Source organism: Rhodofomes roseus (genome assembly GCF_022264815.1).
Source record: "Rhodofomes roseus strain CIRM-BRFM 1785 chromosome Unknown C8Q71scaffold_13, whole genome shotgun sequence".
Lineage (NCBI taxonomy): Eukaryota > Fungi > Basidiomycota > Agaricomycetes > Polyporales > Fomitopsidaceae > Rhodofomes > Rhodofomes roseus.
This window is the reverse complement of record NW_025952969.1, coordinates 870,529-887,122: the sequence shown is the minus strand read 5'-3', so window position 1 is coordinate 887,122 and position 16,594 is coordinate 870,529. Positions and strand designations below refer to the sequence as shown.

The window sequence follows — 16,594 nt, the reverse complement described above, 5'->3', positions numbered from 1 at the left end:
ATCCACGCGTCGACTCAGTGCTTATCACGGCGGAACAAGTTTTTGGAAGTCATGAACGTTGAGCAGCCTCCGCCGCAGAAGGCGGCCAGGCAATGTCGCGACCCGTGAAAGGCCAAAGAATCATTCATAACGCCCGGGAAGTCGCGGCGTAGAAGCATGGTGCTGCGTCTAAATACGCTAGTAGCGTACCATGATCCTATAGTAGCTACGCACCTAACAAGAACCCCTGCACGAGTCACAAAGACAGACCTAGTCAGGGGCTAGACGCCCGAAGGCCCGCATCAGTCCTTCATGAGAGCGGCTTCGAGCATATCGATTACGGCTGCAGCACAGGCCCAGGACGTCACGTAGCCCTTTCCAGCATGTCTGCTCAACATGAGTGAGTGTTCGAACCGTACGGAGACACGGATCATACCCATAATTGTATACAACAAGCTTCTTGTCGTCGGTACCACGGGACTGAACCCACTCTGACTTGAGCCGGATGCCGCCCTGTCTCGCAGGGCGGAAACCACAGCCAGCTTCGACGATTAGCGGGCGCAAGTCCTCGATGGTGCCGGAGCGCTCTGCGCGGATCTGTAGTGGTACAAGCTCCGGGCACAGCGCGAGGCAACGTTGTAGAATATCGTCCGTGGTTTCTGGACGAGCGATGGGAAACCTATGACAGTAAAGAAAGAATGTGAGTGGAACTGCCAGCAGGTTCTAGCAATATCAACGGACCAGTCATTTGGGGATTTTGTACTTCCCATGGATACCTGTACTTTGATCGGTCATCATGCGAAGCCGTTCCATTGTGGACCACTTACCACCCCGTTTTGCCGTGGGATAACGTATGTCTGATCGCCCCCAGTCGAATCACTGATCCGACACGCCTCAGTGATCCATGGAGCCTTCAACAAGATGACTTGTCCCCTGTTCGGATAGACCGCCTCATCTTCGACGCCCCCGAGAGTCCTCGCACCGAGGCCCGCACATACTATCAGAGCGTCGACCGGCGTCGTAGACGCACGCCCGCGGTTGAAGACGTCGATGCCGCCTTCGAGCACTTGACTGACGTGCTGTACCTTCCCGCGCACGACGGTCCCACCCCGCGCCAGGAAGCGAGAAAGTAGGTAGTTGAGGTATAGAGGAGGATCGACGGTGTAGGTGCTGTAAGCGTAGCCCCGTTGGGCGTTTGACACGAGCGAGTCCGAAGGGATCTGCCGAAACTGCAAGACGCACTCAGCACACTACCTCTGTACCGAGTTGTAAATATAGCGCTCACGTCAGGCATCCAGTGGGTCTGAAAGTCCAACTCGTCCCTGAAGTATTCGCGCTCGGTGATGCGACGTAGGCAATGTTCTGCAGGACTACCTTGTCCCGCGAGCTCCCACATGATACTGAATGTATCTTGTTCAAGCCCTGAAGTACACGCGGTGAGACTGTGATAGATCAAACCGAGTATGGAAGCTAGCTCACGCCGATCTCTCTCATCCTGGCCAGTGTGTAATGCTTGATGCGCTCCCTGAAACTTGCATGAGTGCCCCGTCAAACATGAGACACGGTGCAGCATACCGCCCAAGGACTCGTGTATTCCGGTCGTTTCGGGTCACTCGGGAGTGTCTCCGCGATCACGGAGACCTCATAACCACCTTTCTCTTGTATAGCGAGCGCGGTTGTCAGACCGGTCACTCCTGGGATACCATGGATTACATCTCGTTAGATATATCTCGCGCGTTGGCAGTAGGTCAAGAGGACGCACCTGCGCCAAGAACGACGACACTTCTTTCTTCGCGTTGATATTTGGACATCCTCTGATCTGACTCGGAAGCGCCGCTTTGCCGTGCGCAAACTTGCTACGACCACCGCCAGCAGGAACCAGCGTAGAGCTAGGGTACAAGGTGCTGAAGCCACTTCTCGAGACATGCATCGGACTCGGGGGCCCGGATAAGCATGTCCGCTCCGCCGCGATACAAGCCGTTGGGCAGTGTCTGTGATAGAGATTCAGAACTCCAAATCCATACCACAAGGACTCCCAGCTGACTACTAGTACGGGCGCTGTCCCATAGCATACGCTGAGAGAAGTAGCATATACCCAAGCTTATCAGACTTCTTCTGGCTTCGCACCTCCGTGAACCGCGGGAAGACGGCGCGGCGACTGCCAGAATCAGACCGCGAGTGGACGTTGAGGCCTGAGGCTGAAGAGTGACGGGAGAGGTCGAGATGCGACTGCGAGCTCGAGATGGCTGCTGGGCCGGCAAAGGCCAGTCGTGAGTCCGCCACAAGTCTGCCACAGGGTCAGACAAGGATATCCTGAGGCACGAAGGTTGAAGGAATTGTCTACGTCTGCGTGGGGAGACTAGCCACAGGGCGACCTCGGCCGCGAGGCCGCAGGCATGTTGCACCATTTCAATCCCACTCTGACCAGCAGCTCTGAGCGCAGGAACATCGAAACGACGAAGCAAGAACCATGCGCCTATTCAATATTCAAGTCTCAGGCTACCAATGGGCGTTACAATGTCAAAATGGCCTACAGTAATCCAAGCATAAATACCTACAACCAACATAGCATCTATGCAAGAGCCTAAGGTAGGACAGTGGAAAGTCACAAAGCAAGCGTACTACTACTACTTGATTACTCGCGATCGCATACTCATACAAAGGGACTCGACTTAAAATCTCGCGCCCCTCCTACATGACTTCTCCAGCTCCACGAGCATGTCGCAGACACGGTCACGCGAGTCCTCCAGGGCGACAGCGAGCTCCTCGTCCTCGAGGCGCCCGCCGCTAGCGAACTCAAATGCTCGCGAACCCAGCGCTGTCCGCAACGCCATATGCAGCGTCGCGTTGCGCTGCGACGGGGATGGTGGAGGGGAGAGGATGAACGAAACAGACGTAGAGCAGGCGGGGAACGAAGAAGGGAAGATACGTCGGTAGATGATTGTTGCGCTGAGCAGAGAGCGAATCTCAGCCTCGTCCTTGCTTGCCAGGTCATGCGCGTCCTCGCAGTCCGCATCCTCGTCGTCCTGCTGCCTGGGCAGGACGTCCTCATGAGTGCAGAAGCCGGTATCCCAAATCCGCTCCAACAGCACAGCAAGCTCAGCAGTCCGCCCGCCGATCGACTTGCCCGCTTGAACGGTCTCAGTGCGTTCGTGCTCCTCGCGGAAGTCCTTGTCCGCATCGTACTCGAAGCCGTCGCCCTTGCAGCACTCATCCGCGCCCGCGCGGGCGTCGTCCCGCACGACGGTGCGGACGAACAGCGCCGCGGCGTGCTTCCGGAGGCGCGCGCGAATGAGGATCGCAGCGAGGACGCCGAGCGGTGTACGCTTCTCGCACGCGGCGCAGCGGCCCGTGCGCTCCGTCTCGTGCCAGCGCTGCCACTTCGCCAGCCACTCAGCCGCGTCGTCCACGCTCATGTTGTCCAGGACGATCTTCTCGTGCGGACGCAGGACCTCGCGCTTACGCGCGGCGTCCCAGAGCGCGGTGGCCTTCGAAGAGGAGACGGGGCGGATGATCAGAGCCAGGGCTGAGAGATCCGTAGTGGAGGTGGAGAAGGTCGAGACATGCCAGGCCATGCACCAGTAGGTCTGAATGCGAGTAGCCTTGCCGACTTGGTCTACAGCAGGATTAGCGCCGAGTGCACGCCACGAGCGCTAGGAAACTCACCGTTGAAGGCAACGAGCTCGCCCAAGCGCACCCAAGCGCGTTGTTCAAGTTGGTTCAGCTCAAGACCCCGGTCGCGTCTGCTAGCCTTGATGACACCTTGCATCAATCCGAGGACACCGGCCGATATGCCCAGAGCACGGCGAAGGAGCGCGGCCTCGTCGGGAGAACCACGGCGCATAGGGTGCAGAGCGTCGTGGAGGATGTCCATAAGCGCGTTGTCCTGAGGACTACGGGACTTTGTGACACGAACGGTCTCGACAGTCGTCTCCGGGGTCGGTTCTTCTGTGTGCGTGTGTGCGGCGCGGACGCGCGAGGCAAGCGCAGACAAGACAGAGAGGCCACGAGTATGCCGGAGCGCGCCTGACAACCAAGGTACAAGGACATAGACGAACACCAAAGTAGACACGAGCAGGTGGATGCCCTGGACGACTTCGCTCATGCCGAAGCCGCTCACAACGGGCATAGATGGGGTTGGGAACGCCGGCTGCGAGTACGCGGGTTGGTGTGGAGTCAGGACGGTTCCTTGGTGCGCATGCTCGGCGTGACTATGCGTGTACGTATGTGTCCGAGTAGCAAGAGGGTTGTTGAAGACCGAGAAGAACGCGAAGGCTGCAAGGAGGTACTGCTGCGCGGGCGCCTGCTGCGCGCTCTGCTCCGCAGACTGAGCCATGCTGTCCTCCATCTTGACATCCACGGGGAACACGGGAGGCACAGTGAGCGCGACGGGAGCAGATGCAGCTTGAATAGCAGCTGGGACAGGGGGTAGCGGGTTCTTGCGCGGGCGGCCGCGCTTCCGCTTCTCCGGGACTGCGCCGGGGATGCCTGGCGCAGCGGGGACGACCTGCACAAGCGCAGGTGGAGGACGAGGAGGCTTCTCTTTCTTCACCGGCTTCGCGATCTTCGGCTTCTTCTTCGCGCGGCCGTCCTCGTCATCACTGTCTTCGCCATCGCCGTCCTCGTCGTCGCTGCCGCCTCCTCCGCCGTCTTCCTCGATCTCGTCCTTCTCCTCGCCGCCGAATCGCTCCCGCCACTCGCGCTCCCACTCCTTGAGGAGTGCCGGGCCGCCGACGAGACCAGCGATGAGGGTTTTAAGCCCGTCATGTTCCCGTTTCATGCGCGCCTCGCGCTTCTTGAGTACCCTGGAAGGTGTTAGAACAACAGAAAATAATTGTAGCGCTGACAATACGTACTTGATGTACTCAGCAGCCTTGCCGAGAACGTTCGCTTTGCTCATCTTACGCGCGACCTTCACACCGTCCACGAAGCCGCGCGAATCCACAACATCGTTGAACAGGTTCTCCGCGTTGTTCACCTTGGCCTCCAGCACGCGCAGCGCAGGCACCGCCTGTTTCAGGCCGGTGATCCGCGCGTTGAGATTAGTCCGGTACCGTCGCTCGATCGTGGTGTGGCTCGTCTTGGGCCGCCCGATCACGGACTGCACGGGCGGTGGCGGCGGCGCTTCGATGGGCGAGTCGCTCTTCGGCGAGCTAAGCGACGAGGATGTTGAATCCGGGCTCGGGACACTCTTCGGTGGGCTTTGCCTGCTCGGGGCGGCGGAGAGGGCCGGGCGTGGGAGGCGGGGGATAGGCAGCTTCGCTTGGCCGCCTGCAGTGACACCAACGTCAGTAGGTGATCACGAGCAGAGAGGATAGAAAATATAGATGACTTCAGATTCGTCAACGAACGAAGACACGGTGGGCATGCCTTGTTGCCAACGGCCGCGCTTGCGCACGGCCAGTCTATGACGCGGCCTGCCGTATTGGCTCATATCAGAGTGTGGGATTCTCCGCCTATCGCTCTCCGCTGCTTCCTGGGAAGGAATAGGCCATAGCCACAAGAGGTAGGTCGTTGCGGGAGGTACAGTAGCCGGGGATTCGCGAAGAGTTGTGCCTCTGACCGTTCATGCCTAAGCCTTACGGCAGCCTACTGAATGCAGACCATTCGGGTGTAGGCCGTCCAAAAGGCTTCCTGTGCGGCGCCACCGAAACTCCAAAAGTGCACTTGGCGCCAGTCGACCCGACCAAAGCAAGCCTACATGTGTGCAATTGCAGGTTGCGTTGACAGGTGTCCGTTACAACGGCGAGCTAGTTTGCACCGGACATATGCAGCCCACTGCGCGCTACACGCTTAGGGAGCACGCGACGTCGGCGGACACCTCCTATCGTCAAAGGGAGACACCATACGACGATAGGCCGCACCCGGAGGACACTGAAATCACCCCACTGCGCATTTTTAGAATCGCCACACTCGTGATGAGCGCATTGATGGGGGCCGAATAGGCGGAAAATCCAGCAATGGGCCAACCAAACACGGAGGATCTGAGAAATGCAGCTCGTACGATGTACTCACCTGCTGCGACCATCTGCTGCACCTGTGCGCTGACGGGGACAGCCAGTGTCACGCCCGCCATCTGACGGACCTTGTGCGCGAGCTCCTGTGCCGGGTCGCTGAAGTAGCTCTCGCTTGGCGGCGAGCTGCTGGCGGATGCGCTGCTGCTGACAGATGAATTCTCCATCACGGGCGAGAGGGACGCGCCAGACGAAGAAGAAGAGGAGGTTATGCTGAGTCGCCTGCCAGTCTCGGGTTGCATATGCTGCTGGTTGAGCCAGTTCATGTCCTCCGGTGAAGGGTAGACGAGGCTCTGGGTCTGGCTGGTCGCCTGAGCTGCGTACACAGCTTCCGAGGGCATAGCGAGACTCTGCTCGAATATAGAGCCAAAGTGCAGCGCGCTGGGGTCGATTGCCATGTTCGGGTCGAAGTCCAGGTCCATGGGAAGCGAGAAGTTGAAATCGCTGAAGTCTGGGATCTTGTTGTTGCTTTCATTCCGCGCCCACGCAGCGAGTTGCTCCCAGTCCGGAGGCGTGTCTGCGGGAGACTCGTCTGAGACCGTGCCCGAGTTTGCATTCTGGGAGATCGTCTGCAGGAGGAGGTCGAGGGACTCTTCCGAGCTGAGCTGGGAGAAGTCGATAGTCGGGGACGAGGAGCCGGTCGACGACGCGCTCGACGAAGCGGACGCCGACCCAGAGAGCGGCGGCGTCGACATGGTGGTTGCCTGGCAGGATGGGGATTGGGGCGCAGGCCGTCGCAGAGACGGGCATCGGCCCACTTTCGATTTCCTAATGAATGCCTGCCGGAGCGCCCAATTCAAACTCCACAACGCGTCCATCTCAATCTCAGATCTCCCCCTAGGGCCCTACATTGCTCGCCAACACGTGCTACTGAACATGTCTCTCCAGCATGAAACCCTGACGCCAATCGGCCCCAGTAATGGTCCGTACACAGAAGACTGCATAAAACAGCGACAATGTCTCCTCGAAATGCAGAAAATCTTAGACATTAGACACAAGAAAAGACCGGACACGAGAGGCTGTGGTGGCGCCTGCTTTTTCTAAGCCCAGCTCCGTGGGTGGGAAGCCATGAGGAGGAGAACAGCCGAGGCTCGTTACAGACGCACCTTCCCCGCAAGTTAGATACGCAGTAGAACCGCTCAGGAACATCCAGCGTCACCCTCACTGCGGAGGCCTCGCACGTAGTCAATCATTCCGTGACGCTCAAAGGCACCAATGACGTTTGAGCCCAAGGTGGGCAACCTGCGGTTGTAGAGAGTCTTGGGTCGTACTTACCTATCATAAGGATCTATCGCGACGGAAGCCCTATTACTCTTCATTTGAGGAATCTAAAGACCGCATGGTGTCCTGCCGACCAATCCTATTGACCAATTGCTGTTGGTCAGAACACGGACACGGACGTAAGGGACAAGGCCAGACGTATCTCACACTGCAGTCTCAGCTGGGGGCAGACGTTGTAAACGCGTCATCCCAATATAGTATCGAAATGTATGTGAGAGTCGGAGTGAAAGCCTTTCTGCAAGGACACCCGGCGCGGTACTCGAGAAGACTTGAAGTCCAGCAATTCATTGGGAACTACATCTGCCGGTATACTGTAGCCTAGGTGGCTCAGTTTTGAGCTTGCAGATACGCCACAACTGAGAAACGCACCTTGTCAGAAGCTATCCCTGATTGTCCTTGTGGAGATACCACCACTAGCGCTTCCACCAACACATCAAACGCCTTTCGGACACCTAGCACGCAATAACGAGTTCAAACTGACCATGGTCGATAGCTTAACGCGACAGACACGGCTTCTCTAGGCGAACGATCGTGTATGATCGCCGAGAAAATGTTACCTGGCGAACATGCCAATCAAGCTCATGTTCGAAGAACAACGAGCACGTCACATTTTGAGTGCTCAAACGTTCAAGATCCGCACCATACGATCGAGAAACGCGGGCGGGCGAGCCTATCAGCTCATGGACTGGAGACATGATGAATGAAGGTAAGTAGTACGGACTTACGGCAGGTCGATAGCAGCGCTGGCGATGATTCCGCGTCTGGAGGGTAGCTTCTATCAACGCCACTGCCGAGGTACAATGATATGGTGCTCACCACTTTTAGTGCAGCATTAGCTCAAGCTCATATTTGGCTCATGCGCTAAGTCACTTAAACATGCACCATTTCAGGGGAGCACAGTCAGCCAGCCCACAAGCTCATATTCTCCGGCGAAAAACATCTGGCGGCGACGGTGCCCCTAAGTGCTTGTGCATCTTCAATGAACCGACGTACTCACTGTGTAAATTCCAGGTCCTGTGACGATAGCATGCAGAATCTTTGGTGCACAGTCGTGAGGATGATTACATTCGACAGCGGCGCTGACAGAGATACTACAACCATATTACAGTGTAACAATACAGCAATCTAGGAGCAATACAGCTAATCAGTCAAAATGCACAAAAGTGTCCGTCACACACTGCACTGCCCGTTCCATTCACACAACCTCCACGAAGTTCGCGGGGAAGATGCCCTCCCGCCCATCGAGCTTCCCCGTCCACCACGTATTCACATCGACGCTTTTCTTCGTCACCGTGATCACCTGTCCCTTGGAGAACGACAGATCGCCAGGCTGGGACCAAGACCAGTCAGATACGCACTACCCGCGCCGGAGCTCCGACGACTCACCTGCACCGCATTGAAATTGTACAGGGCAATAGCGCGGGCGACGCCCTCGTGTGGTTGAAGCGGCCGTGTGAGCTCGACCTTGGGCGTAAGCTTCGGCGGCGCGAGGGTGGAGCTGATCTTCGCAGGGGGCTTCCCGCCGTAGCTCAGGTCGTCCAGGTCGTCGCGTGACCCGAACGGATCGCGCTGGGAGTGTGACTCGCCGCCCGAGAGCGAGGACGGCGCATACGCGCTGTACGCACGCCGGTGGCTCGTCGTATCGCCGCCGTTGGGACGTGAAGTGCTGAACGGGTTCCTCTCGCGTGGGTCATCATCGTCGTCCAATGTCCGCGTCGGAGTCTTGCCGGATAGACTTAGGGTTGGATGCCGTCGAAGCTGTTCATCCGTTGCATAATCCGATTCGAATCTCGTATCGAAGTAACCCGTCGTCGGCTTGGGCACACGGTTCAGTCGCGGGGACGGAGATTCCTCCTCCCAGGCGCGCCGCCCCACCGGCGAACTGCTCTGCGCCCCCAGGTCCGATGGCCCCGGCGCACGACTCGGATCGTGGAAGTCGTTCTCGAAGTAGGCGCCAGACGTCTTGCGCTTTCCCCAGCTCGCTGGTGGGAACCCGAAGCTGCTGTTCCGTGAGCGGCTCATCTTTGCACTTGGCCGTGAGCCCACGCCGAACTCTGTTTGAGGCGAGCTCGCGCCGGATAGCGCGTCTGGACCGAGGTCGAGCGGGGTTGGGTGCTCATTACGCGGGCTCTGGATGCCTTCGAACGCATACGGGGTTTCGTGTTGAGAGCGGAATTCCTCGATCCATGGCCTGCCGCCAGGCATGCCAGTGCACGCCTCGAGCGTCCGAACGAGTGGCATTGCCCATTCTGGGGGAGGAATCGCGCCGCTGAGCAGTGACTTCGCCGAAACATTCGAGTGGTATGCCTGTGCATTCGCATCTTGACGCTCAACGATGACCGAACCCTCGATCGAGACGCCACCGAATAGACCCCTTGTTTTTGAGTAGCTGTACCTGTAGTGGATGTCAGATATGCATCATACAGTGAGATGAATGCACTTACATCGCGGCCATCTTCCCACTGGAATTCACGGATCCGATCGCTTCGCCATTCCGCCCCAGCGGACCCACTGCGATGCTCATGTTACCGCCTAACGTGAGCGATCCGGCAGACATGAATGACCGCTAGAGACATCCGTTAGCAAGGAGTTGAAGATGCGGCTGTCTCACATGGCAGAATTAATAGTATCATATCTGGAGAACACGCGTTTCAACGTATGCCCGGTGCAGGAGCACAATGGAACGAGCGCAACGCGTGTTTGCCTGGCCACGCAGTTGGATTCCGTAAGTGAGACGAATGAGCCTCCGTCTCGTGGAATTTCTCTGCGAAGCCGCGTCTGGATAAGGCTGAGAAGCTTCACAAGGCCGCAGCATAGCGCTCCAGAGCTCGAACTTCCAAAGCCACTGCTAGGCTATATACTAGGGGCATACAAGGCTTGTCACGCGCCGCCTTCATTTCGCTGGACTCGCGTGCGTAGACTTCGGACAGCCTTCGGCGCGGCGCCTCGCAGAATGGAAAAGGCCGAAATGACAATGACTCGAGCAGCGCGGCCAAGGAAGCTTGATCCGCGAACGAACCGGAGTGAGGACCATAGCGTAAACTTCGACTTACCACTGCCTATGGCACTGGTTAGGGTGTCCGCAGCGCAACGCAGTAGGCATGAGCACTCACACCTCGGGAGTTAAGCACGACCAGGAAGTCTGTCATCTCCGCGCCCGCCTGCCCTCCAACACCCAGACCAGCGGAGCCTATCGCACTAGGCGCTGACCATGCTGCGGAGAACGGTGAGCGTGCGAGTGAGATGGTACGACCACGGCGACTCACATCCGTCCTCAAGTCTCGCGATGACAACGCCTGACCCTGCGCGGGCGGAGAACAGGAAACCAGCCTTGAAAATAGTGAAGATGGCGAATCCTTTTGCGTGCTGGAGCACACTCCTCGGAATAACCTAAAGCTTGCTCAATTCAGCGCTGCCTTGTCTTTGCGCTAAAGACGACGCACCCCATCGAGTCCATTATTTCCGCTATCAACGAACGACTTGACTGCGAACACGCATGGTTTAGCATGGCACACATGACGAGGGTATAGGCACGTACATATCTTCGCTGCCTTGGCGCATTCCTTCGGGAGAGGTTGAGGTAACGGCGTGTTCAACTTCATGGTGGTACGAGTGAAAGGAGTAATTTGTCTTTTAGTCAATCTCGGGGTAATAAGCAGAGTGGCATTCCATCCAGAACCATAGTCACATGCGACGGAAACGGATGTTCGGGAGAGGAGTAAGTAGGACGCGGATTGCATCAGGCTTCACAGCCACCGCTGCGCCACTCGGCCGAGGCCATCTCCGTCTCCGTCACAATCTCGCCCCCCGCGCTGCGGTCGGCGGGCATCTGCCGAACGGCGGAGTCCAGTGCTCTTGACTCCGACAGTGTCAACCAGCTGCACGCGCGCCACCAACGCTTTCTTCCTGCGCCGACACCTTATCACCTCTTTCCACATCCTGCTCACCGGGAAGGGGCCATTTGTCGATTGGCGCAGATGGACGGCTCCGCCTTCGCTAGCAGCTCTAGGTTCGCTCTGCCGAATGCAATGATGGACTTCTAGATAGTAGTGAGAGCTACATTCAATGAAAATTTGTCTGTTGATGTCGTTTTTAACCCATACATCCCGTCTCCGTCGTGTTATTGGCTGGCTGAGAGGTGTTGACGAAGCGGCGCTGTCGACAGACAGGCCTGATACAGGTACACACCGCGTCGTCTCGCGGACAAGGTGCGTTGTTCTCCACCTACATTGTTCAGGGTCAAGCCATGATGATTGACTCTGATCAACCAAGGCTCTGTGGGACGGCTACAATTGTGCATTAGCTGTACTCCTTGAGACAGCAAGTTGGGATAGCTTGTGTAGACAATCATGCTCGAAGATGGTGCAGAACGAGTAGAAACTGTACGGGAGTACTGTAATAAGTGTGAGAGGCAACTGACCGCAATGAAGAACATGACCTAGCACAATCTAACAGGTCCCTGAACCGCGCGCATTATGGCATAGACAGGTATAGAGATTCCCAGAGATACGGAGAGCAGCGGCTGCTATCGCGGGCGATCCTTGGATCTGGAGCCTCGAGTCAGCCTGCAGTATATATACATATACCCTGCAAAAAGTGCGACCAGTTGGCCACTTTCCTCGCTCCCCAGCACAACCCCAGCAGAGTATGTCGTCGGACACTGATGCGAACAAGAATGTGGTTGTCCTGGGCGCAGGTATGTACTCTTCAAAGAGCCTGTTCTCTTCGGTGTCAGCTCTGATAGCATTGTAGGAGTCGTCGGTCTTACCACCGCCGTCATGATCCAAGAGAAGGGCCGCTATGACGTGACCATAATAGCAGAACGGTTTCCTACCGATCCCAAGTCCATCGACTATTGCAGTGCATGGGCCGTAAGCCCGGTATTACTCTTGTATTCGAGTACTTCCCGCTCACTCGTGCGCGACAGGGCGGCCATCATGTCAGCTTTGCTAATGGCGACGAAAGGATGCAGAGTACGAGTATATGCGCGATGAGTTCACTTGATGCTGATAGGCTTTACCCAGAAATCGACTCGGCAACATTTGACAAGATGTGGGAGCTCTCAGAGCCCGGTGCGGACGCTGAACATTGCTTCCTACGCATAAAGGAAACTCAGTTCTTTTACGACGGCCGAGATGGCCACTACAATTGGTATCCTGATGTACGTCCCTGCCTCGCCCCGAATGCAGCACTTCTTAATTCATGTCGGTCTAGTACGAGGTCCTGCCGCAGGGCTCCCTCGTCGGCGTACCTGGCGCTGAGACTGGCTGCACGTTCAAGACACTCACCTTCGACGCACCGAAGTACGTCGCGTACTTACTGGCACGTTTCCTCTCCCGCGGAGGCACCATCGTCCGCGGCAGGGTGTCGCATGTCAGCCAGATTGCGGAAGGCGGAGTGGACTTGTTCTCGCGAGGTGTAGCATCGACGAGGCCGGTCGATGCGATCGTCGTCTGCACGGGCCTGGGAGCATCCACGCTCGGAGGAGTTGAAGACAAAGCTGTGTACCCTGTCCGAGGGCAGGTCTTGCTGATTAAAGCCCCCTGGATACGTTTCGGGAAGACCGCGAGTCACAATGAAGACGGCCTCTGGACATACGTGATCCCGAGGCGGAATGGCGAGGTAAGACGCGCCCACATCAAATGTAGAATTGACCAATCATGGACTGATGTCGTCGTCTCTCCAGGTGATCATTGGAGGAACGAAGCTAGAGAATGACTGGTAAGGCCTCTCATTGTTGGGTTCGCATGGCTACGCACATATCGCAGGTACCCGGCTGGGCGCCCGGACACTACTGAAGACATCTTGCAACGCTGTCTGGCCTTCTGTCCTGAGCTTGCACTACCCGAGATCCGCGCTCAGCGCGCACCGACCGTGGACGATCTCCGCGCGCAGATTCTTGAGGTTGGGGTCGGGCTCAGACCGGCTCGTAAGGGAGGCCTACGCTTGGAAACGGAGTGGTTGAACACTCCTAAACCCGACGTCAAGATACCTTTGGTCTTCAACTACGGGTGAGCTTGTTTCTAAAACCACATCTGCGCTGTTGAGTCTCAAGTATATGCCGCCTTATAGCCACAGCGGATCCGGCTTCCAATCGTCGTGGGGGTCAGCGGCGATTGCAGTGGAGTTGATGGAGGATACTTGGCAGTCAGCATGAACTGAGTTGGCTATGTACGACCATTATTATATTCATATCAGTACTTGACCCAAATTCGACCTGGAAGGCATGTGCATGTACTATAACCAACCTCGAATACGAGGCCGTTTGATAGCTCGACGACCATGCTTAATATTGACATCGACGGCGGGCGCCGATATGCCGGTACGCGCTGTTCCGCGCGATCCGCGATCACACGTACCACACCAGCGACGGGTCGATCCACGATGTAACTTATTATAATTACACCAGAATTACACCGCTTACTACTCACGCCCTCTGAGTCTCACCACCGCGCGTATGCAGAGATCATTCTAGTCACTTCTGTTGACCCGAGTAGTAGCACATTGCAGTCATGAGAACACTAATGGTGTCATCATCTCACGCACGCAGCTGACTCCTGGAACATAGCTATAAGCTACCAGAAGCTTGAAAGCTAGAAGCCTCCTTATCTCTCGTCCTCCTTTATATGGTCTCGCCCCCTTGCCTCCATACTTATAAGTATGTTCGACATCGATATGCGCGATGCCGAACTTTGCGCCGGTGACTGGGGGCAACAATGATAAGTCTGGGAGTCGCCGTCGACCGCTGACACGCCTCTTCCTCCCGACCCCGCTACCATGAAGACCAAGGAAGTCGTGGTTATAGGTGCTGGTACGTGCATGTCGTATGTTCATGTACTGGCTCAGGATGAACCATGCGCGTTCTTCTAGGTGTCGTCGGTCTGACGACGGCAATTACGATCCAGGAGCAGGGAGGCTACAACGTGACGATCGTCGCTGAAACGTGGCCCAGCGACCCGAAGACGGTGAAGTATACGAGCTTCTGGGCGGTACGTGGATTTTGCACTCGAAGTAGCCCCATTTGACTGGTGACGGCAGGGTGCGTCCCATGGCGTATACAGAGGTCCCGATGAGAACTTGAGAAGTGCGTCACTCAGTTGCTTATCTATTCCCTATGGCTGAATGTGCCGCTCCGTTGCAGAGGTTCGCCAGGACACCTTCAAGGTGATGTGGGAACTGTCAGCACCAGGAGGCCCAGCGGAAGCCTGCTTCCATCGCACAACGGAACACGCCTTTTATTATGACGGCTTAGGCCAATATGCAGACGATATGCCGAACGTACGTCCCCACTCAACCTCTTCAGTCCGTCATGACTGAGTCCCGTCCAGCTCAAGCGTATCCCGGAATCCGAACTGCGCCTCGGGGCCAAGGCCGGCTACAGCTTCAGCTCCTACGTGATCGACCCGCCCGTGTATCTCAACTACCTCCTCTCGCGCTTCATCGCGCGTGGCGGGCACATCGTCCGGGGGACGGTGCAGCACATCAGCCAGGTCATTGAGGGCGGCACCGGCATATGGGTGAACGGCAAGCCGTCGGCGGCCCCGGACGCGCTCGTTGTATGCAATGGCTTGGGCGCGAAGACACTAGGTGGGGTGGAGGACGCAGAGGTGTATCCGAACAGGGGCCAGAATGTCATTGTGCATGCGCCCTGGGTCAGAGACGCGATGAGCCTGAGCTCGCCTGAGCCGACGATCGATACCTATGTCTTCCCGCGACGGAATGGTGACGTGAGTAGTCTCTATCCGACAATTTCTTAAGCTGACCGGGGAATCGTGTAGGTCGTTCTTGGTACTGTGCGCGTGCCTCATGACTGGTGCGTTTGACAGTGCAGGATATGATTGGCGAAAATGGCCGTTGACTCCATCGACGCTCTCCAGGTACCCAGTCGCCCGCCCCGAAACGACCACGCAGATTCTCGAGCGCTGCCTAGCACTCTGCCCCGAACTCGCCCCGCCCGAGATCCGCGCACAGCGGGCACCTACCATCGACGACCTCCGTCCACTCATTGTGGAGGAGACGTGTGGCTTGCGACCAATGCATGTCGGCGGCATCAGGATGGAGGTGAACTGGATTGATGGACGGGAGCGCGAGAGCAAGATCCCCATGCTCCTCAACTATGGATACGGTCCGAGCGGCTACGAGCCCAGCTGGGGAAGCGCGAAAGCGGCTTTGGAGATGTTGGAGGGAGCGTTGGCTAATGTGGTGGCATGATATTGAATCTCTGGATCTTGGTATTGCGTCAACAATGATGGGTCAAAAACAGTCAGAGAAGTCTCGGGCGAACGCAGTGACGAGGTAGGCGGATCAGGACACATCACGACGCCAGCGCGAACCACGACTTCTGCAGATGACCGTCTATCCCAAAATCTGCGCGACCGATGAAGCGATGACCTGATAGAAACGCGGGCAACCACAGCGCGTCATCCTCCCACATCTCGTCGTACGGGATGAAGCGCAGCCCAGACGCATCGTCTACTTGTTTGGGGTTCTGGATGACGTCTTTATGTCGGGCTTCCGTGTCCGGGATGGCGAACCATTCCGGTCGCATCTCTTCTGACCTATCCCGTGCCGATGCCATTGTGAGCAAGAAGATTGTAAGACATCGCTGCCATCGCTCACTCAGTAACCGTGCCTTCGAACTTCTCAGCGTAGTAGACTTCGATATGAGCAGCCTCGGTGATCTCGGGGCTCATGAACAGCAACGTGGCCCTGTGTTCTAGCTGAGCTGTTATTCCCGCTTCCTCCTGCGAAGTGCGTAACAGCATAAGCATGGAGTTCTGAGTGGTCAAGCAGACGAACAGAGACGTCCCTCGAGCTCCCGCGCTGCTGCCTCGGCGGGCGTTTCACCCTTGTCAACCTTGCCTCCGAAGCCATTGTACCTTCAACATGGGCCTTGGTGATGAGTTGTTGATGGGCTACGAGTGAAAGGACCTACAATCCCTTTCCAAAACCTCTCTTCTTGTAGCCAAGGAGCAGCTGTCGGGGAGACGCGGATCGCATGCAACATGAGAACGACCAGTGACGATCAAACATTCAATATCCGCTGTCTGCATGGGCCGATCATGTAGTATTGCACTGACCTTACCGTCTTGCCTCACGAATGCGTTCGTGTACAGCTTCGCCTTAGCAACTGGTAACCAATCCATGGAGCCCGACTGGCACAGCAAAGAAAGCGCTTCCAGGCCATCATGTTGCAGTCCGGGTGGTATCTTTGCTGGATTCGCAGACATGCTGATACAGTAGATGACAAGCAATGGACTGTTGTGAGTCGCCCGCGACAGTGACGACGCTAGATCTGGCGCGGCCGGCGCGTGCCAGCA

At 56.9% G+C, this 16,594-nt stretch overlaps 7 protein-coding genes across 7 annotated transcripts; 2 read left to right on the top strand and 5 right to left on the bottom strand.

Annotated features, from left to right (window-relative positions):
* Positions 1 to 281: 281 nt before the first annotated feature.
* Positions 282 to 1,790, bottom strand: C8Q71DRAFT_859037 (D-amino-acid oxidase; the record flags this gene model as incomplete). Its single annotated transcript, XM_047927584.1, has 8 exons — positions 282 to 366; positions 416 to 658; positions 721 to 755; positions 807 to 1,208; positions 1,265 to 1,401; positions 1,459 to 1,504; positions 1,555 to 1,673; positions 1,742 to 1,790. 8 exons carry the CDS (start codon positions 1,788 to 1,790, stop codon positions 282 to 284), a joined length of 1,116 nt encoding a protein of 371 aa, XP_047777841.1.
* A 405-nt stretch (positions 1,791 to 2,195) lies between these two features.
* On the bottom strand, positions 2,196 to 6,726 carry C8Q71DRAFT_765740 (uncharacterized protein). The gene is made up of 4 exons (XM_047924147.1): positions 5,995 to 6,726; positions 4,836 to 5,250; positions 3,646 to 4,784; positions 2,196 to 3,595 (listed from the first exon to the last, which is right to left on the bottom strand). The coding sequence occupies exons 1-4, from the start codon at positions 6,686 to 6,688 to the stop codon at positions 2,652 to 2,654; spliced, it is 3,192 nt and encodes a 1,063-aa protein (XP_047777840.1). The 5' UTR covers positions 6,689 to 6,726; the 3' UTR covers positions 2,196 to 2,651.
* Positions 6,727 to 8,469: 1,743 nt separating this feature from the next.
* C8Q71DRAFT_859035 (DUF500-domain-containing protein) lies at positions 8,470 to 10,876 on the bottom strand (the record flags this gene model as incomplete). The annotated part of the gene is made up of 8 exons (XM_047927583.1): positions 8,470 to 8,604; positions 8,661 to 9,669; positions 9,719 to 9,840; positions 10,328 to 10,333; positions 10,388 to 10,488; positions 10,541 to 10,664; positions 10,718 to 10,758; positions 10,813 to 10,876. 8 exons carry the CDS (start codon positions 10,874 to 10,876, stop codon positions 8,470 to 8,472), a joined length of 1,602 nt encoding a protein of 533 aa, XP_047777839.1.
* Positions 10,877 to 11,093: 217 nt separating this feature from the next.
* On the bottom strand, positions 11,094 to 11,828 carry C8Q71DRAFT_765731 (uncharacterized protein). The gene has a single exon (XM_047924146.1). It carries the CDS (start codon positions 11,707 to 11,709, stop codon positions 11,395 to 11,397), a length of 315 nt encoding a protein of 104 aa, XP_047777838.1. The 5' UTR covers positions 11,710 to 11,828; the 3' UTR covers positions 11,094 to 11,394.
* Positions 11,829 to 13,680, top strand: C8Q71DRAFT_765722 (D-amino-acid oxidase). The gene is made up of 8 exons (XM_047924145.1): positions 11,829 to 11,970; positions 12,027 to 12,145; positions 12,202 to 12,247; positions 12,299 to 12,435; positions 12,489 to 12,896; positions 12,961 to 12,995; positions 13,043 to 13,285; positions 13,347 to 13,680. The coding sequence occupies exons 1-8, from the start codon at positions 11,922 to 11,924 to the stop codon at positions 13,429 to 13,431; spliced, it is 1,122 nt and encodes a 373-aa protein (XP_047777837.1). The 5' UTR covers positions 11,829 to 11,921; the 3' UTR covers positions 13,432 to 13,680.
* A 27-nt stretch (positions 13,681 to 13,707) lies between these two features.
* C8Q71DRAFT_118051 (D-amino-acid oxidase) lies at positions 13,708 to 15,603 on the top strand. The gene is made up of 7 exons (XM_047916368.1): positions 13,708 to 14,085; positions 14,145 to 14,263; positions 14,313 to 14,358; positions 14,416 to 14,552; positions 14,603 to 15,001; positions 15,053 to 15,087; positions 15,152 to 15,603. Exons 1-7 carry the CDS (start codon positions 14,052 to 14,054, stop codon positions 15,483 to 15,485), a joined length of 1,104 nt encoding a protein of 367 aa, XP_047777836.1. The 5' UTR covers positions 13,708 to 14,051; the 3' UTR covers positions 15,486 to 15,603.
* C8Q71DRAFT_710171 (uncharacterized protein) lies at positions 15,589 to 16,504 on the bottom strand (the record flags this gene model as incomplete). Its single annotated transcript, XM_047920723.1, has 5 exons — positions 15,589 to 15,832; positions 15,894 to 16,011; positions 16,074 to 16,153; positions 16,210 to 16,250; positions 16,355 to 16,504. The coding sequence occupies 5 exons, from the start codon at positions 16,502 to 16,504 to the stop codon at positions 15,589 to 15,591; spliced, it is 633 nt and encodes a 210-aa protein (XP_047777835.1).
* Between the last annotated feature and the right edge of the window lie 90 nt (positions 16,505 to 16,594).